This window comes from Myotis nattereri (assembly GCF_964212035.1).
Source record: "Myotis nattereri genome assembly, chromosome: 15".
In the NCBI taxonomy this organism is placed as follows: domain Eukaryota; kingdom Metazoa; phylum Chordata; class Mammalia; order Chiroptera; family Vespertilionidae; genus Myotis; species Myotis nattereri.
The window spans coordinates 14,897,745-14,919,276 of record NC_138090.1 but is presented as its reverse complement, the minus strand read 5'-3'; the positions used below and the strand labels follow the sequence as shown (position 1 = coordinate 14,919,276).

At 43.1% G+C, this 21,532-nt stretch overlaps 1 protein-coding gene across 1 annotated transcript in view; it reads right to left on the bottom strand.

Moving 5' to 3' along the window:
• Window positions 1–21,532, bottom strand: part of WWP2 (WW domain containing E3 ubiquitin protein ligase 2) — a 119,723-nt gene that overhangs the window by 38,493 nt on the left and 59,698 nt on the right. The window contains exons 7-8 of the mRNA XM_081107031.1: window positions 15,579–15,706; window positions 4,812–5,022 (exon numbers count right to left, since the gene is read on the bottom strand). Coding sequence (XP_080963157.1) covers window positions 4,812–5,022; window positions 15,579–15,706 — 339 coding nt within the window. The remainder of the gene's footprint in view (window positions 1–4,811; window positions 5,023–15,578; window positions 15,707–21,532) is intronic.

Here is a 21,532-nt window from a genome sequence, read left to right as displayed (position 1 = left end):
TTCAGGCCTGGGCAAGGGGACCATCATATCCCCCCAGTCCCCGGCTCTGCCCCCCACCCAGGCCTGATGCCTCTGGCCCAGGCATCAGGCCTGGGCAGGGGACCCCCAGCCCCCTCCGATTGCTGGCTCCGCCCCCCGCCCAGGCCTGATGCCTCGGCCAGGGGAGTTGAACCTCGCGGGTTGAGGGCGTGAGTGCGGTCGGACGCTGCAGCCGCCCCGCCGGCCCGCGTCCGGGTCTGCTAGCGGGATCGGGTCCCGGGCGACCGCTGGCACTCACGCCCCCAACCCGCTCTCGGATGGCGCTGTACCATCCTGCCTGCAATATGCAAATTAGCCGCCATCTTTGTTGGCGGTTAACTGCCATCTTAGTTGGCAGTTAATTTGCATATCTCGCTGATTAGCCAATGAAAAGGGTATCGGTCGTACGCCAATTACCATTTTTCTCTTTTATTAGTGTATATGTGTATATATATATATATATATATATATATATATATATATATATACACCAGAGGCCAGGTGCACGGATTCATGCACCAGTGGGGACCCTTGGCATGGCCTGCGGGGATCGGGCCGAAACCGCAGTCCAACATCCTCCCGGGGATGTAGCAGTGGCTGAAGTGGCTGATGGCCGGAGAGGAGCCCAATCCCGGGCTGGGCGCTGCACCACTCCCACTCATCCCGGCCCTGCTGCGCCTGCCACCGCTGGCAGGCTCACTGCTGCTCTGCTGCGGTCTCTGCACCCCCATGACCAAGAAGCAGCCTCAGGCTGGTGCCCAGTCATTCCTGATGCTGGTCCTGATCCCAGGACGGATGGGGTAGGGGTGCGCAGGGGGAGTGTCGTTGGAGAGGCTCCAGCTGCTGCAGCTGTTCAGCTGCGCTCACCAGCCATGATCCAGGGGCGCCCAGTCAGCTGAGTGGCGCTCCCATTGTGGGAGCGCACTGACCACCAGAGGGCAGCTCCTGCATTGAGTGTCTGTCCCCTGGTGGTCAGTGTGTGTCATAGTGACTGGTCGAATGGTCACTTAGGCTTTTAGATAGATAGATAGATAGATAGATAGATAGATAGATTGATTGATTGATTTTTTTTATTATTGATTTCAGAGAGGAAGGAGAGGGAAAGAGATAGAAACATCAATGATGAGATAGAATCAATGATTGGCTGCCTCCTGCATGCCCCTCACTGGGGATCAAGCCCGCAACCTAGGCATGTACCCTTGACCAGAATCGAACCTAGGACCCTTCAGTCCGCAGGCCAACTTTCTATACACTGAGCCAAATCAGCTAGGGCTATAATCAGTCTTATCTGCTGCAAGTTTCAGAAAGGCAATGCAGCAACTGGAAAACAAGCCCTAGGGATCTCTTGCTCGATCGCTCAGTAAGGGAGACTGAAGTTGAGAAGATAAAGTTGGAACGAGACAAAGTCTGGGTACCTTGAAAAGGCGCTCTAGCGTGAGTCAGGAATGCCTTAGTAGAGAGGAGACACTCCCCAGGACCTCTCAGTGTACGAGGACCCCTAGTGACAGGGAAGAACATCCTGACCCTGTGAGAGACCCAAAGCCAGTCAACCCAGTGAATGATGGATGCCTTGAGCTCTTGTTCTTGGGGGAAAAACGCAATACTCCTGTCCTAGTTGCTATTTATTTGAGGTATTGAAGAAGCAGAAAACATTGAAATTTACTCATTACAAATATGTCCTGGGGACCTACTTTGTGCCGGGCTCCTGGACTACATGGCGTTTACAGCCCAGCAGGGCAGAGGGACGCGAAACAAGCAATTACACGTGTGAGCAGAGTTACAGTACTCAGGGCGGTTTGACCTTGTCTACCAGGGGTCGAGGGAGAAGTTCCAGAGGAAGGGCTAGTTCTGAAGATGGTGCTGAGGCCTGAAAATGGAAAGGAATTAATGGACAAAGTAGTGAAGAAGGTTTTGGAAACAGCAACCAGCACGGCAGAGGGTCCCAAATGCAGAGAAAGAGCGGAACATTTGTCAAACTGACGTAAGTTATGGCTGAAGCTTGGAGAGCAAAGCAGAGGGTCTTCCAGGGGAGGCTTCAGGGCTGGGTGGGGCCTACGTGCAGGGCTTTTTAGGCCTTATTAAGGATTAGAGAATGTATCCCTCAAGACAGCAATTTTCAGCCCTTTCCATCTCATGGCACACATAAACTAATTACTAAAATTCTGCGGCACACCCAAAAAATGTTTTTGCCGATCTGACAGAACAGAAAATAAGTATAATTTTGATTCATTCACACCAGATAGCTATTGTTGTGTTGGCTGTTGTCATTTTTTAATGACAATCTAAGAGAAAAGAGGTCAGTGCCCCTGACTAAATAGTCAGGTATTGCATGTTTTAAAAATTCTTCCCTGGCCAAGTAGCTCAGTTGGCTGGAGTGTCGTTCAGATACACCAACATTGGGGGTTAGATCCCTGGTCAGGGCACATGCAAGAATCAACCAATGAATGCGTACATACTAGTAAGCAGAACAGCAAATTGATGTTTTTCTCTCTCTCCCTTCCTGTCTCTCTAAAACCAGTAAAATTAACAGATTAATTAAATTAAAAAATAAAACTATGAAAACAGTTTTGAATATCGCCACTTTAGGACAATAGGAAGCCAATGCAGCATTCTAGGTGGTGAAACGTCAGGCTCAGAGTTGTATTTAAAAAGGTTAAATCTCTATCGGTCCTCTGACTCCTGAAGCCATGATACCAGGAATAAAGGAACAGTCCATCTCGTCTGGATTTCCTAAACTTGTAAACAGGGCGATATTCCCTGGTGGGGCCGGCAGGTCTCCGAATTGCAAGGGTCTCTGGCTTGTACGAAGCAGAGAACACAAAGCCTGCCATGCTCACTGCCGAGCACGCAGCAGCACTGGTGGCAGCCTCCAGTGAGGCAGCTCGGGATCCAGGCTCCCCCATGTCTCAGGGATGGGCACCTCAGGATGGAAAACTGGGTCCCAACACCCTTCTGTGGACCGGCACACATGTTAAAAGTAGGCAACAGCCTCCCCAGACTCTCACACAGGCCTCATCATGTTCTAAACACTCTAAGATGCCGTCCAAAGTCGACCTCAGAGAAGTGCAGCAGGCTCTGGCAGGGTAAGGGAGGAGAATCGCTTCCCTCGGCCACTCCATCCGCCAAACTTAGAATAAAGAGCGTTTTCAGAGCCTGGAGTTTTCCAGCTGCCTGGAAACAGGAAGAGCCCAATCCCAGAGAACAGTAACCCTCACACACGCCCTACATAAAGACACGTTGAGCCATTAGCCCTAATTGCCTGTGACTGACACAGGAGTGAAGCGGGCCTTCCAGGCATTTGCTCAGCGGAAAGAAAACAAACAGCTCACAGGGGACACAGGCGGCGCCATTTTCTCTCCTTTCCGCCAAAATGATTCTGCTCTGTTCCCCCCAAATTATACACAGATTTGAAATTATAAACCAAATGAAGGTCTTTGGAGTAGTCCTTACCACATACAAAAGAGAAAAGAAATCTCAGTAGGGAGGAATTGGACACAGCAATTGGTTATTAATCTTTTCATGAAATCAAAAGCTTCACCAAAAAACTTTTCAGAGCCACTTCTCAATACCCCCAATTCACTCCAGGCTTGAGGTATTAAGAACTATTTGCAATACTTTTCATTTGCTCAGCACACTTTATGATGAAATATGAGTTAGGCAGTGCGCCAAATAGTAAGGATACAATATGTATGTGGTAAAAAATCGCACATGCTGCAGATTTAGGATTGTCGTTTTAACAACTGGGTTTTCTAAAGTAGCTTAAAAACAACACACCATATTATGCACCAAGCAAGGGACCCACCCCTTTCCCTTTTCCTTGTGAGTTACAGGGCTCAGAGGACCCACCAGCAGCAGCAGCAGCAGCAGCCAGACCACGGTGACTATGGCGACATGGACATGGGTGTCTACAGAGCCAAATTGATAACCAGGATGGACAGGGGGACCACAGACAGACTGCCCTGCTATGACTGGTAGCCCTAAGATAAGCCTTCGTTTCCCAGTTCAAAACTATTCATGGTTCTTTCACAACCACTTCGAAAATATTCACCAGGTGCAATGCCCACCAGTGGGTGAGTGCTTCCCTCACGCCGTCTTATTTGAGTCTCTTAACTTCCTAGAGAGGTACCCATGATTATTATCTCTACCTCACCACGACAGTAAGCCACTCCGACAAGGTCAAATAGGGTCAAGTGGGGATTCAAACCCAGATCTATTTGACTTTGAGTCTCTGCTTTTATCTCCACTCACTATGTAACTAAACTTGAACTTCCTTTTGGCTTACTGGGGCCACCTTCTTAGCATTCAGGGTGTTTACCACCAGATTTAATTCTGAACTAAAGGATGGCAAGGAAACTAGTAACCCATGTTAATATCGGCACCAGGTACGGGAATGACATCCAGTAATATTCAAAGCCTAACGTCCTCCACAGGCCGTTAAGATAGAAGTTAAGAGAAACGCTGTTTTCTAGGCAGGATGCAGGCGAACACCCCTCAGTGATTTTGGAAGGCAAAATAAACTTCTTGTTCTATAAAAGCCACATTCTTGGGATCAAGCTGTTCATTTCCAGTCACAGTATAAGGTAGCATTGATTCTGCCCCAGTTGATTTAGATTCTCTTTAAGATTTACGTAGAATAAGCAGTTCTTCCACACCTCCCTCGGTCCTCAGCACAGCAGCCTCCCAGAGACTCCTAGCCACGAGGTACTAAATAACCTTGTTGTTTCTGCCCTGGTGAAGGGGCCTCAGTCTTTGGAGGATTGGAAAGTGCTGCTGTGGAACAGAAGGCTACTCACCCAGCAGGCAGAGCATCGGGGGCCGGGACAGCCGGGAGGACCTGCTGTGTGCCCGACGTGCTGGGCTCCTCTCCTTCAGCTGGCGTGGCCGGAGCAGGGAGAGACCCTGCAGTGGGGTTCGGGGTAACACTCGATGCTGCAGCAGGTGGGGGTGTCACACCAACAACAGAAGGTTCTTCGGGATCAGTGACTGCAGCAGGTTCATCGTTCACTAAAAATACAGAAATCATATTTTAGAGATCAACTAAGACTTGTGTTTCCATTGACGAGGTTTTTCCCTTAATTAACACAATGTGACCATGCATGTATCCAGTGACATCAAAAATTTTTACAGATCATAACTTAGGAAATTAAGGCAAGTCAGTAATGGCCTGCCAGAAGAAAAGAGGGAGATGGGTCTGAAATAAATAGGCTATTAAACACTACCTGTTATAGAAGTTTATTAAATTTTTCTAACATGCCATGGTTACACTTACTGAAATAAAAGAATAGCAGGAAAAATAAAGATAACGGGAAAGTGTACTGGTGCTACATGGAGTAAGGCCGAATTTATAGGGTCATATGCCTTTGTTTAAACTTGTCATTTGTCTGCCTTCCTTCAAAAAGCTCCACACACACTAAGAGGCGGAAAACTTATAATAATGTGCTTGCTCTTTTAAAGAGTCACACTCTAAGTAGGGAGCAAGGATTACTATTCTAGATAAAAAGGATGGGGCTCCTAAGACATAGGACTTGTCTCCAAGGTAACGAGAGACAAGGAGACAGTGGCACAAGCTGCTCCCGAGTCTCCTTATTTCTCCACATCTTCCTTTCTCTGATGGTCACCCATGCCCACAGGGCCCCAGGGCACTCTCACTCAAACAGGATCAAAAAGGTTTTGAAGAATTGTAACTCTTTGAACATGAGTAAGCCATACGCAGAGAATTTTCTACATGTGAGATGTGCATTTATACTAGAATTTTGTAGGAAAATGCCTTAGTTGTTTGTTGTTTAGCCTCCTTTTCCTAATTCAGAAATTCTTTTTGCAGTTTCTTTAACAAATGGCTACCCAGCCTCTTCTCGAACATTTCTCCTGGCGGGCGGCTCACAGCAGTCTTTCCGTGGCTGAACATGTCCCTGCCGGAAAGTTTTTTCTCAGTTAAGCTGAAGTTCATTAGCTGGTTTCAGTCCCCAAACCCAGGCAATACGAAATACGTACCCGACACTGCTCCTCAATCACCTTCTCTTTTCCAGTAGAAAGGCTACTATCCCTTTAATGTTTCTAGGCCCCCCTCTTCTTACCACCTGGCTTCCCTCTTGTGGAGACCTTTTTCTACTGCCTCTCCTAAGTGATGATATCGGGAACCGAACATAATAAATCGGATACCATCAGGCCAGTGGGGTCAGATTTCCAATAGAAGTGCTATCAGGAAACATTTACAGGGAGTGTGCAAAAGCATTTTGAATTCTCTCAGTTAAGCCTCACCTATAATCCCATGAGTCGGGTACAATTAACATCCCCTCGCGTTACAGTTGAGGAAACTGAGGCCCAAAGAGATTAAATAACCTGCCAAGGCCACAGGGCACCCCCACTGTCTGCTTCCAGAGGCTGAACCACTCACTCATTACATCCCACTTGCCCTCTCTGGACATCCTCTAATGCCACGCAAGGTTGTAATAACGCTGAAGCAACCACATAACGCTATTGGCTGACATGAGACTGGAGGTCAGCTGAAACAAAAATTTGTTTGCATGATGTGATGCCAAGCTAGGCCTTGACAAATGGATGAGAGCCTAGGAACCAACTACGATTAATCTATTTGCTTTCTCCCTAGGAAATGATATATGGTCTGGCACACAGACTGAATTAGTTGTCTAATAAATAACTACATCTTGTGCAACTGATGTTTCCCCAACATAAATGCAAGAATTTATGTTTCTGTTCCATCTCAGCTAAGTTAGTAAAACACAACAGATGGCAATTCTCTTTATGCAAATCTATACATTTTACTCATTTCCAATCAAAAAACCATCATGATATTTCTAAGAACTAAATAAATTCGTTCTAAAATTATAACGACAACTAAATGCAGAAGAAAAGCAATAAAAATTCTAAAGACTAAGTTTTATGTGTATATGTGACGGGGTGAGGGGTCGTTCTCTAAAGTATTAACACATATTATAAAGCTACAACATTTAAAACAATGTAGCACTGAAATATGAATAGGCAGATGTCAATTAAATAAATAAGAGAGTTCAGACACAATTAAATAGACATTGGAATTTAGTATATGTCAACCGTGGCATTTTAAATTACGGCAGAAAAGACAGGTTATTCAATAAACAGTGCTGTGACAACTGGGTATACTGAACAAAAACTGAGTTTCAGTCCTATCTACTTCTTACATCAAAATAAATTCCAGATGGATCAGAGATTTTGACACACAAAAATGAAACTACAGAGGAACTAAAAAAAACAACAGAGGGGAATATTTTTATAATCTCACAGTGAAAATGATTTTTAAAATATTACACAAAAGATAGAAGTCACAAAAGACTGATGATTAAAATGTTTTAAAAATCTAAATGGGGGAAAAAAACACCATAAGCAAAATTAAAAGCAAAAGAAAAATAACAACTAGGAAATATTATTATCAATTCAAATTATACACCAATGGCTAATTTCTTTGATATGAAAAGAACCTCTACAAATCAGAGACACTTCACAGTTAAGGAAATACAAATTACCCTTAAACATCTGAAAAGATGGTGAATCTCAATTATGAGACAAGAAATGTAATTTAAGACTATAATGAAATACCATTTTTTAACCTCAGATTGACAAGAGTAAAAATATTTAACCACACACTTATCAGAGTATAAAAAAAAAATGCATTTTTGCCCTAGCTGGTTTGGTTCAGTGGATAGAGCATCAGCCTGCGGAGTGAAGGGTCCCAAGTTCGATTCTGGCCAAGGGCACATGCCTGGGTTGCGTGCTCGATTCCCAGTAGAGGGCATGCAGGAGGCAGCCGATCAGTGATTTTCTCTCATCATTGATGTTTATGACTCTCCCTCCCTCTCTGAAATCAATAAAAATATATATATTTTTTAAATGCACTTTAACATACTGCTGGTAGGAGTAGAAATTGCTAGAACCTCTATGGAGCACAGTTGAGCAATACAAAAAATGTAAATGCAATCATTAAAAGGTGGGGGGAAATGAGGGTAGGTGTCATGAAGAGAGGTGGCAGATAAAATTAAAATTGTCATGAATAATTAATAGCTGAAGCTGGGTGATGAGGTCATTCGAGCACTCTTTGCTTCTATGCATGTTCAATGTTTGTGTACAGGAGACCCATGATGTCTGGTTGTCTCTCTGTTGCAATGTCAGCAGCCACTGATGATAATTGCCTAACTCCATTAATATAGACTGCAAAACACTAATATACTAATTCTACCATCCCTATAGAAAGAAAGTTTGCCTTATCGACTATTTGGCTTTCTTGAGGTTCAGATTATAAAGAAAAGGCAGGAAAAAAAATGCTTGAGTCTTTCCTTTTATTTAGCCAGTTTTCAGAATAATGAACTGATTTCCTCACATCCTCCAAAAATGAACAATGACATTTTGACTGGAAACATTGAGGGGAACACTCTGTAGAGTATATGATTGTCTAGCCAGTAAGCTGTACACCTGAAGCTAATACAAAAACAATACTGAATGCAAACTGTAATTGAAAAATAAAAATTTTAGAAATAAATTGTAAAAAAAAAACAAAAAAAGAATTTTTTTAAAAAAAATCACTATGAGTTCTTGGATTTAAACATATTTAAAATGTTTCAATCCGCTGTGATTACTGTTCTTACTGAAACTAAAATTGTCCCCATCTTTGGCTGTGGTTAGCAGAAGAGGGAAGGGGCAAAGCTCAAGTTGGCTTGGAGTTCTATGGAAAAACTTCTCGGATAACGATTAAGTGGGAAAGTGCAGACAGCATATATATTATTGAAGAAGATATATGTATATGCTTGTATATTCAAAAAGTATCTTGGAAAGAATCACAACGGTGACTGCTTCTGGAGAGGGAACGGCTGGAGGACTAGAACAGGAAGGAGACTTTCTTTACACAGTTTAAGCTTTTATACTTTTAAACTGTTGAAAACCTACATATACTGCCTATTAAAATAACGATGATGAAACTACTGACCAGGAAAAGAACAAAAGCAGAGCCCCATGACAGCCCATGGGAAAGACCCTCCAATCAACACTGCTGTTCATGCAGCTGCAAATGTAGACAAGTCTGCCTTTCACTCACTGGAGTAGCTCATCTGTTTAAGAGTTTTGTGCTGCACCTCGCGTTTAGACTTGTAAATAGAACAGGAAAGTCAGGCATTCTAGCACTGACAAACTTGCTGTGTCCGTGTTTATACTATCCTGCTCTTAGAACATGAGAGCTTGAAAGAACCTCAGAGGTAAATCTACCCCATCACAGCTTATAGTCAGAAAAAACTAAAGTTCAGACAATTAAATTAGTGGCCTAGAGTCACCTAACAAGCCATGACGTGGATCGTCAAAGACACGAACTTAACAATTTCATCAGGCCTTAGAGAATCACTGTATTTTACATTTTAGCTCTATTCAATATAGCCAATAGTCCCTTATTAATCCTAATTGCTGGATGTATGCGGATGTATACAACTTATGTTTCCCAAAAGACGGTACCCTTCTTGAGAATGCAGGCAAATTCATTTTCCTTTGTTTTTCATGACTTCCACTCTGTACTTCCTATGTTCTTGCTTACACATCTTTGCTTAGCTCAGCCCTCCTCCCTGAATGCCCTCCCCACCACTTCAACCCAAACTGATCCCCTTTGCAGGACCCCCGCACCTGTGGTCTCAGCTAAGCCACCAGCCCCTGTGACACCTGCTGTGTTGGTTGGCCCTTGGCTGATGGTGTCTTCTCTGCTTCTAGTCCTGAAACAGATTATCAGGTAGATGCCTACTTTTCTGCTTCTTTACATTGCCCATAGTTCTTATCAAAATGGCATTCAATGGATATTTGCTCAATAAATACTTGTTCAATAAACCTAATAATCTAGCAAATGATATCTGAAATAAAACCATCTCACATTTGTATAACATTACTATTTATAAAGGAGGTTCTTTTTTAAAGTCTTTAATTTTCTAATAATTTTTAGATTTAGAGAAAAGCTACAAAGATAGTATGCCCTTCACCCAGTTTCCCCTAATTACTACCTTATTTAACCACAGCACATTTGTCAAAGCTAAAAAATTAACATCAGTACATTACTATTAACTAAACTCCAGACTTTATTTGGATTTTGTCAGCCTTTCCACTAATGTCCTTTTACTATTCCAAGATCCAGTCCATGTATCCTCCTAATAGCCTCATGAAAAAGATGTTGTTATTCCCATTTTACTGAAGACAAAACTGAGGCTCACAGAGGTACCATTCAGAGTGGTGCCATGCAGTCAGCAAGTAGCTGAACCAGAACTCAAACCCAGAACACCATGAAGTAAAAACAATGGAAGGGGGTGGGGAAAGAGAAATGAAATGACTTAGATGACTTTCTTGTATAGGAAGAAAAGCTGGGTACCAAGATGAGAGGGTAAATGGGGTAAGTAGGTAAAATAGCAGTTGAAAGGCCTCTGGTTTGTGCAATGATGGGTATTTCACAAGGTTCCCTCTGTGGTGTTGGTTAAATATTCTAACTTCATGAATCAAATATTCATTCAGGGCTAAGACTCTATTATGCTAGTCACAGTTAGTCAAAAAGAGATCAGGAATTGGAAGTTCTTTTTCTTAATCCTAGACACGCTGCCAACTCACTGTGTGTTCCAAAATCTTTAGGTGCGTGTGATGTAGCACAGTCTTTTCAGGCCCCCAACTTGGGCAAGAGGAAGGCGCTTGCCAACAATGAAAGCTTTTTAAATTGGAGATCAGCTTGTAACACATACTCCACAATAAAGCAGTCAATATTTCTCACCCGTGAATATAAGAAATGCACCTCCAGTATAACTGATCACTCAGCTCTTCACAAGAGCAACCAAAACTAGACTCAACCAAAACAATTCGATGGAAAAAAAAGAAGAAAAACTTAAGAATGAACAACACCATTCCATGTTACCTAATGGGAACATTTAATCCTTCCTGGCCAATATATAGATTCATGCCATTCCCATTTCTATTCCACCACGCTTCTAAGAATTCAAAGTCTGAATCTGTTTTGAAAATGTATTACTGTCAAAGAATATCATGGAGAAAAAATAACAAGGCAAAACTAGCCCTTCCAGACATTAGAAAAACATACTATAACACGTCAATAATCAAAATCACATGACACTGGCTCCAAACTGGAAATAAAGTAAATGGAATGTGTAAAGAGTCCAGAAATGAATTCTCACTGCATATAAAAATGTGGTAAGTGATAAACACTAAGAAAAACCACAATGAGAAAAGAAAACCATTTAATTAATGTTTATAGGAAAATAGGACCCTGATATAGAGAAAAATTAATTTAACCCAGTCCTCATTATGCTTATATATGTATAGATACAGATACACCACTATAAATTCCAGTGGGATAGTTCTTTTTTAACATAACAGCATGAAAAAAAGTAAAACAGAATAAAGTATTTATTCCCTCTATAGACAAGAGAGAATCTTTTAACTTCTGAGGCAAAAAGTAAAACTGAAAATATTAAAAACACTCACACATAAAGATTTTTTAAATTTTTAACTTTTTCTACAAAAGTCACAAAAAATGAGATAAAAGACAAAGCAATGATACAGGGGAAACTTATCACCATAAACATAACAAAAAACTTGTACCTACATACTTTACACCCATTAGGATGGCTATTATCAAAAAATGAGGGGGAAACAAGTATTGGGGAGGTGAAACACCGGAACCCTCATTCATCGCTGGTGGGATGTAAAACGGTACAGCTGCTCTGGAAAACAGTTTGAGGGCTCCTCAAAAAGTTAAACAAGGAATTACCATATGGCCCATCAACTCTGTTCATAGGTGTGCAGCCAAAAGAACTGAAAGCCTGGACTCAAGCAGGTTATGTACACCCATGTCACAGCAACACTGCTCACAATAGCCAAGAGGTGGACACCATCCAAATGTCCATCAACAGGTGAATGGATAAATAAAATGGAACAATTCTGATACATGCTACAACATGGGTGAATCTTGAAAACATTATGCTAAGTGAAATACACAAAAGGACATAGACAAAAGGACAAATCATTCCATTTATAACATGGGGCACCTAAAATAAGCAAATTCATAGAGACATAAAGTGGAATAAAGGTTGGCTGGGGCTGCGGGTGGGAGGAGAGGAGAATGTTAGTGTTTAATGTTAGAGTTTCAGTTTGGAATGATGGAAAAGTTCTGGAAATAAATAGTGATGTAGTTGTACAACACTGTGAATGTACTTTGTGCCACTGAGTTGTACATTCAAAAATGGTTTAAATGGTAAATTTTATGTTACACATATTTTATCACAATTTGTAAAAAGAAACTTGAACCAAGGATATATAAATAAACTTCCAAATCTCCAAAGGATAATCAAACACTATGAAAAAGTCACACAAATAGAAAAGAAACAGCCAAGCAACTAATAACAAGAAATGCAAGAAGGTTAAACAATGAGGGAGCACTTAATACTTCTTAGCAAATAGATAAACTAGTGTTTAGTACAAGATAGCAGTAAAAAATAAACCTCGCATCCCACTTGAGGAAAATTTTACACTGCCCTGTGATATATGATTGCTTCAAACCTTTCAGAAGGCAATCTGATAATATACATTAATCTCATTTTAAAAATGCATATCCTTTGATTCAAGAACTTCATTCAAGAAGAAACAAAGCTGTGTGCAAAGATGTCTACATCAGGATTTGGTTTGACAATGGGGAAATACACTAGGATTGAGGAATGGTTAAAGGAACTACGGTGTATGAACTGTGAAATAGTAGGAGGTCACTAAAAAGGGGTCAGCGAAGAGACCACAAATACATAGGAGCATGTCTAAAAAAATAACAAAGTGAAACCTATCCATGCTGCATAATTATAACCATATGAAATTATTTATGAAGATAAAAACTAATGTTGATGGACAGCTTACTGCATTCCCAGGCACCATACCAGACACTCTACATATTTTATGAAATTTGTTTCTATAACAACCTATGAGATATATGAATCTTGTCCTAATTTTATTAATGAGAAGGCCCTGAAAGTCCCTGGGCTCTAGGCACACACCACACATGAGGGATCAGAATCTGAGCGCAGCCCGTGTGACCCCCACACCTATGTGCATGGAAATCACACTGAAGAGAGGAGTGAGAGATGTCATTTTTTTTGAATAAAGTTTTCAATAAAAGAAGAAAAAATAAATCACTTCACAGGAGTCTCAATGAAGTGCTATACCATTACTCTATTTCTCAATTCCACCACTTTTAAAACTTAGGAATATTATATTTATACAGACAGGCTGCCACTCACTTTCATTTTATAAAAAAATGGTTACTTTACAGTTGTGACAACACAAAAATACCACCTGGAACTCAGCTCCGTTTTTGCCCCAAATGTCTTTTTCATGCCTAACTGCAGGGCACAGCCAAAAGGGCTTGCTAAATAAACCTCGATGTCTGTGGAAATATTTCCTGGCGGCACGGCTCCCGACCACCACCACTTTGGAACTGCTCCTCTCAGTTCTAAGAGCAACGTGTTGATGGATGGAGCATTCATATCCTCAGAAACTCTCCTGCTCTTGTGCTGCCAAAGAGGGGGGCTTCTGCCTGCTCCCCAGAGGGAAGGTGAGGTCTTTCTGTACCCCTTGGACAGACATGAAAGAGCTTACAAAGTCAAGGCTGGCTGGGAGGCAAAGGTGAGCTGTCATCACAGCAGAAAGGAGAGAGGAGAGGAGACAGAAGCCAAGACCTTCGTCTTTGAACAGGCAGAAATCCCTTAAATGCAGCAACTGTCCTCGGCAGATGGGTTCTGGGAACAGTTTGGAAATTCAGATGCACCGCCATGAAACATTTCCAAGGGGTTACGGATCTTTGGCTTTCTGGGGACATGGCTGGCACCTGCCTCGTCTGCTGAAACATAATATTCCTGGAGATAAGGGCAATATGCAAAGGTACCTAAAAATAAATGTCAGGGAAATACAGATCTGTTTAAACATCAAGAGTGACTCAAAGACCATCACCACATAAAGCCAATTCACCAAGAGTTTTCATAGGGAAAGCAGAGGTGGCTAAGGGAAACCAGTACCCCCCGAAGAACAAAGTGGTTGGAATCACGGCCAAGGCCTCCAGGAAACAACTGGTTCCAAGGAGCCGGGTTCCCTGGCCCACTCCCACCAGCGCCTCGTTTTTCTAAGGGAAGCATGCATACTGGCGCTCACAGAGATGCACACAATTTTCTGCAACACGGCCCCCGGCCACCACCTCGCCATCCCCTTCACACAGGTGGCAACATCCACACTATGACTGAATGGTTCCAGTACTCGGACATGGGGTTGACACGGGAGCGCCAGGCAGGCTGAGCCAGCGCCTCCAGCTCATCCTTGTCCTCAGGGTTCAAGGTGAGCTAGTTAACTCAATTCCTTCAGGCAGGTCCCCAACTCCAGAGAGAAAGTCAGGCCCCCACACATGCAGTGAGCTGTGCAGGACACAGGCCACTCCACCCACAGTCCATGGCAGGCAACAGTATAACTGAGCACCATGAGCCATCAGAGGGGCACAGCAGCCCTCAAACGGTGCTGCCAGAGAACCGAGTCACGAAAAAGTAACCCAAGCCGATTTCTCCTACTCAAGCCTGTCACACAAAGGGCCATGACAACACTCATGTGGAGAAGCTATGCTGCTCCGGACCTCCTGTCCTTCACGTCATCACAAGCACCTACAAAATTACTGCAGGTGTCACTTACCAATTTAAACACCTATAGTTTATGGAAGCAATAGCCACATGTCCCTTCCCAGCTGCCCCAAGTTAAGACAAATTACCAAATGACCAGCAGTCACTAAAAATCTGACAATTTTCAAGACGCTTAGAAAAATGAAGGGTTGTGTTTTATTTGCCTTTTTCCATTTCAATCCAACACTGACCTGATGAGACAGAAGGAAAGCATGACAAAAAGTGAATTGTTTTGAAATAGGCCCTTCCCTTCCCACTTACAAGGAAGCAGAGCGAGCTAAGTGCAGAGACGGTCTATGTGGATGTGGAAGGGCTGTCTATTCGCAAGTGGCACAAACGCTCACTGAAACAGCCACAGAATCCTCCCCCCTCCCCCCAGGAGCAGTGTGGCTTTGCCCCTGGTCAGCCTCCCAACCGTCAACAGTGCTGCCATTTTCTCTAACTCAGCTCCTAGCAACAACACTCAGTTTCCTTTCTCCCTAAGTCTGATCATTTCCTTAAATGAAGGACAGAAAAAAAAGGTGTCATGTAGAAGTAAGATATCCTCTCCCAATGAAATCCAATGTTGAAAAGAAATGAATACAAAAATCAATATTTTTTATTTCTGTGCAAAGAAATATTTTAGAAGAGTCCTATGGAGACTAACCTTACCTATACAGAGTATGCCAGAGATAAAGAAAGAAGGGTCAATGGAAAGACTGATGGATTCGAATTCATCTTAGTATTGGAGTCTTCTCTCATCCACCCCACATTTTGACATAGACAGAACCCCTACTCCACGTGAGAACAGGTTAGAGGCCACTGATTCAGTCCAGGCTGGCATTCTGGGCTGTCACTCACCTGTGCCATTGGCCAAGCCACTGTGGCTTGGGTTCTTGACGGGCTGGCGGTGCCGGCTGTTAGTACCAGGACTTCGTTCGTCGGTTGCTGTGGTTGTTCTGGCTGAACCACTTGAATGTCTGTGCGTCCTGGGGGTTCAAAGTATAAAGCAGACAGATGTAAGTTACTGTGGGGAAAAAAGAAGGTATCCCACCTAAGCCACCGTATTCCCTCTCTCGCTATTTATTGGAAGTAAGACCTTCAATAGCCCCTGTAGTCTTTGACTCAACAGATGCTGGCTTCAAACAGAGAGACCCAGGTAAGCCTCCTTCTTGGTAAAAGCCCAGAGGCAACTTTGGGTAAACTTTTCCACTTGAAGTAAACAAATCCAGAGTGAATTGCTCCCACATCTGAAATAACTGGCAAAATTTCCTGTGACCATCACATTATTTTCATTGGGCTCGAATGTAAGAAATAAACAAGAATCACTAGACCACTGGACAGGGTACGGATGACACACTTTTCCTGTTAGGCAGAGCCCAAAACTTATCCAAATCCATTTTCTCTTTAGTTAAAAAGACGCTTCCTTTCGGAACAGAAGTCAAGGGACATTAGACAGCTTAGCCAATGCATATGTTGACGTGTTTTATCTAGAAAAGATGACTCCACAGTCCATCCAAGTAAAAGATACAATGCAGAAAGGGATCTGCGTCGCAAGGAAAATGGGGAACTAACAGAGAACCTGTCTGACACCTTCAGAGAACACAAGGCAGCAGGCAGAATGTGTTCTCACATGCCTGTCGTAACTTGACTTCACTCACTTGGTGAAAATGGCTAAGTCTCCTTGCCCTTCAGTTTGGCAGTTTTATCAAAGGAGATTATGCTATTACTTAGTCATTATATGATACTTTACAACAGTGAGATGATTTAAATAGTATCCAGTGAGGAAAAGACCACCCTCTCCAGGCAGAGGAACCAAAGTCCAGAGCACAATCTAGTCCACGTAACATGGGGTGGAGAGAACACTGTCAACAATAAAAGTACTAACGATGACTATGGAAGTATATACTATGCATTGAGCTGCAACCTTATATTCCAGGTACCTATGGTGTGCTGCACACTTTACAAACATTATCTCATTTAACATGGCAACCCGAGAAGTAGCTTACTATTATAATGCCCATTTTGCAGATAAGAAAACAGACATAGAAAAGTCCAGTAGAAAGTTAGCAACTGAGAAAACACTCATATTCAGGTCCTTGAAGACCAACAGCCCATGCTCTTTGGTTGCCGCCTGGGGTGGGAGGTCTGGAATTTAGCTGAATCCCTGCCTGGTGGTTCTTTCACTAGTCACTTAGCCAATGGTGAGATGAAGAGCTCTAACAGAAAGCTCCTCACACAGGGAGGTGCGGTACCCATCAAACACCTCTGCTGGTCAGACTCCAGCCCTGTTGGGTGGAACAAGCCTGCAGCACAACTAACTAGAACAGCGGTTTTCAACCTGTGGGTAGCGACCCCTTGGGGGGTCGAACAACCCTTTCACAGGGGTCGCCTAAGACCATCGGAAAACACATATATAATTACATATTGTTTTGTGATTAATCACTATGCTTTAATTATGTTCAATTTGTAACAATGAAATTGGGGGTCACCACAACATGAGGAACTGTACTAAAGGGTCGCAGCATTAGGAAGGTTGAGAACCACTGAACTAGAAGGTTCCTAGAATTGTCTCAACTGACTAACTTCTGTAGCACAAGAAATGAATTTTTCCAATAAGATGGGCATAAGCCAATATGTTAACTGATTATCTTTGGGTGTTGAAAATATGGATGCCTTTAGCTTTTCCTTTTGTGTTTTTCTAAAATTTTCTAGCTTTCTTCATTGAGCTTGTTGTATACTTTTGAACAAGGAAGAAAACACAATTTTTAAAAAAGAAAAAAAAGGTTTTTCTTGGGCCCACACAACCAAGGAAAACACCAAGAAGCCTAGCCAACCCTGGAGTCCTTCTTACCTAAAGACTGCGTGGCAGTTAAAAATGGGTAGAGAGGGCACAACTGAGCTATGGAAATAAAGATTTAATTTGGACTCTCTTTTTCCATCTTATTTTTCCCTGAGCTAATTTCATAAATCAAAAACTGTCAACCACACCTCAGTCAAGAAAAATATTTCAAAGTCCCCACTTCATGGGAAGAAATGTTCGTATTGAGCATTTTACCACAACTCCTCATCGAAAGCAGAATGGGTGCAGACAAGTTCCAAAGGGAAATTCAGGCTTTAGCCACTGGTGAATGTGTGTATATGTGCTGAGGGCAGAGAGCTTGAGAGAGATAAAGTTGGTTAATGGAAGGTTTATTCCAGCCAATAATCCCCTTAAAAGGACAAAAAAGCCTTCTAGTTGGTCCTCCCAGCCCACAGCGGAGGGCTGTGTCCCTCAAGGAGCAGCATGCCATGTGGGCAGCATGGAAAAATGCAACATCAGTCCCATCACACACACACAGGCTCTGACAAGCCCATGATTACGTCCAGTTGCCAGGCCCCTTGTCCCTCGGTAGAGCAGCTCGGCATGACAACAGAGTGGGTTCCATTACTCTCCTGGCTCCTCCCTCCCTTCCCCGAAGGGGCATGCGGTCAGAGTCAAGAGAGAATACTTTCAGAAATGTTTAACCACTAATGATAGCAGCTTACCCTGAATGACAGGCTGGAGCAGAGCCGGGATTAGCCCATAAACCAGGGGCAGCTGGGACCACTTTGCATGAGAGCTGCCGCCTCCCTGCCTGTGGCCCACCGCCACCCCTGCTCCCCTCACCAAACACATACACACACACACACACACACACACACACACACACACACACTCTTCCTTTGCCCTAAATCTGGAGCTTCCACTTTTTCCTCTTGAAGTGCCTTTAAAATGAGACTCTCAAAAGAGTAGGCCTCAATGTTTGAAGAAAATCTTCTCTTCAGCAGTTTCCTCTGTTGGAGGACTCGCTCAGCCCTTAAACGTTGGGATTGGGTCATGATTAAAAGCTGGCCCAAATGCTGAAACCGCACACCATAAGCCAAAATAGTATCAGGACAAAAGCGGGGTGATGGGGTGGGGATGAGCTGGGCTCCACCACAGACAGCCTGGCTTCAGCTCTGTCAGTGACTTCAGCCTTGGCCTGATCTCTACCATTTGGGGGCTGGGGGGGAGGGAGGAAGTTATGCCACCCTAGGGCAGTCAGGAGAAGGTGGAACAGCGAAACCCCACAAATGGTTTCAAGTCACCTGGTTACAGACATTCAGCTCTCCTTGCAGCATGCCCTTCTCAATGCTGGTGTATCTTCCCTTAAGTTCCTCCCCCGGAAACGGAGGCCTCCTTAAGGAACGCCAATCAAGGCCAAGGCCCTAGGAGTCTCTCTCCAAGCTCCTGAAAGTGGATCTGATGCAGGTAAGGTCCCCAGGACCGACAGGACTCTGGGCTGTCCCTTGACATGCAAGTTTTGACATTCACAGTGTTGGCCTCAGGCCTCAGCTGACCCTGACAGCAACAGCCTTGGATACCTGGGACATCTTGTGTTGTCCTTTATAAAGTCCATTGGATTCCATTCTATCATCATTTTCGGAGCACTAGGCCCTAATCTAGGTCTAGCAACAAAACAGAAACAGTCCCTGACCTCAAGGAGCTTACGTCTTAGTGGAAATGCAGTGATTTATAATTTTGCTCAGACACAAATTTGCATCACACCCTTCTATGCTGGGGTGTGGGAGGGGGCCACCTGCTAGCCAGTGAATCTGGATGACAACCTGGGATTGTCATCCCAGTGCAGCTTTGTTGACCACTGTCACATATGCAATACTTTATGAGGAGTAATTCAACAAACAAATTTTCTTTGTTTATTTCTTAAAAAGGAAGCCAGCCCTACCATTGGTGATGTAAGTGAAAATGAAGAGCCCAAAAAAGTGATGGCTTACAAGCCAGACACAAAAATTTTGGCTAAGTTAAAAAGTGAAATTCAAAATTTGGTGGTGACTCTAGAAACACTTAATAAATATAAGGATTCTTCAAATACTGGGGACGCATCTCTCCCAAACGTCAAGAATTCATGGCTGGCCCTAGCTGATTTGGCTCAGTGGATAGAGCGTCAGGCTATAGACTGAAGGGTCTCAGGTTCAATTCCGGTCAAGGGCACATCCCCAGTAGGGAGTATGCAGGAGGCAGCCGATCATTGATTCTCATCATTTATGTTTCTATCTCTCTCTTCCTCTCCCTTCCTCTCTGAAATCAATAAAAAAAAATAAAATAAAATAAAAATTCACCCATTGGGTAAAAAAAAAAAAAGAATTCATGGTTGACCAGACACCCGGTGACAAGCACATTTTTCTATCTTGGGAAATGAGGCCCAGGATAGAAAAGGGAGTTTCTTTGCCCTCAATTCAGCCATGTTCGTCTTCGAGCTCAGCAAAAGAAAAGTTTCAGGGTATAACAAGTAACAGTGGGTTTTCCTCCACTTAAAAAAAAAAAAAGATGCATACGTTAAAATTGCCTAATAAACTTAAAGCTCTTCTCACATTCCAAAGCAGGGGTACTTGCCTGGATGCTGGATGACTAGACCCAAGAGGGAGGCTCCCATCCTCCACCGAGACCTCGTAACTGGGCATTGTCTTTTAATAGCAGCATGGAAACAAAACTGAGTGAGGCTGGGCCAGTTTCCAGCAAGACAGAACCAGTAAAAAGCAGGCACTTAAAATAGAAGCATGGTGAAGAAATGGGGAGCGGTGATGGGAAAAGAAACGGTTTCCACCATTCAGAGGCATCAACAAGCAAACCTACTCTCAAGTACACCCTCCTCAATTCTGCCTCCTCATTCAAATGTGGATTAGAAGAAAAAAAAATAGGGAGGGGGGGATAAAAAGGAGAGATGAAAAGGGAAAGGCGCAATTTTGAGTTAAAATGGGACCATTCTAGTTATTCCAAGGGTAATTTACGGCTCCATTCCACACCCTACCTCTAGCTGCCAGCCTCAGAAATGACAGGAAAGGTAAAAATAAAACTGCTGCCAAGTCCGTTCTCCATTACAGAAAGACAAATGATTGACTTCTGCCCAACCTGGAGTACAGAGCAATTTTATCAAAGGTGGCAGCTTTATGGGACTAAAATTTTCATCTTAAGAAAGAATATACAATAAAATTGCACTCACCTAACATGATCTCACTCATTAGATCCAGAGACACAGAAGCATCGGACAGACTGTCAAACCTCAGAGGGAAGGTAGGGGAGGGTGGGAAGGGAGGAGAAGAGATCAACCAAAGGACGTGTATGCACGCATATAAGCAAAACCAATGCATACAGACAGTAGGGGGATGAGGGCATGTGCTGGGGGGTGGGAGTGGCTGGGAGAGGTCAATGTGGGGGAAAGGAGACATATGTAATACTTTAAACAATAAAGAATTTAGATTTTTAAAAAATTGCACTCATCTAATATAATTCCAGGCTGCATGCTGGGCTTAACTGTAAAGAATGCTCAAATTTTGTTTTGGAATCTAGAGTTAAAGTTACTTTTACTATTTACATTCATTATGGTATTATATACTAGTAAGCATCTAGTCTATGAAAAATTAAACTTGAGCACAAAATAAAGATAAATTAAAAGTCACATTAATAAATGGAAGGGTAGCCCTAGTGAAAATGATAAAATGCCACACACTTGCTTATGTTAAGTTTATACGGCAGAGTTGACTTCAAGAAAGGAGATCATCCAGGCAAGACTAATCTAATTGCGTGATCTCTTACAAGCAGAGTGCCTTCTCCAACAGATGTCAGATGTGTAGGGCAGAAGAGAAATCAGACAAATTTGAAGTGTGAGGGAGATTTGACACACTCTTGCTGGCTTGAAGATTGGGGGTACACATGAAATAAAATATGGGTGGCCTTAAAGAGCTGATAGAGGCCCTGAATGACAGCCAGTCAGACATGGGACCTCAGTCCCACA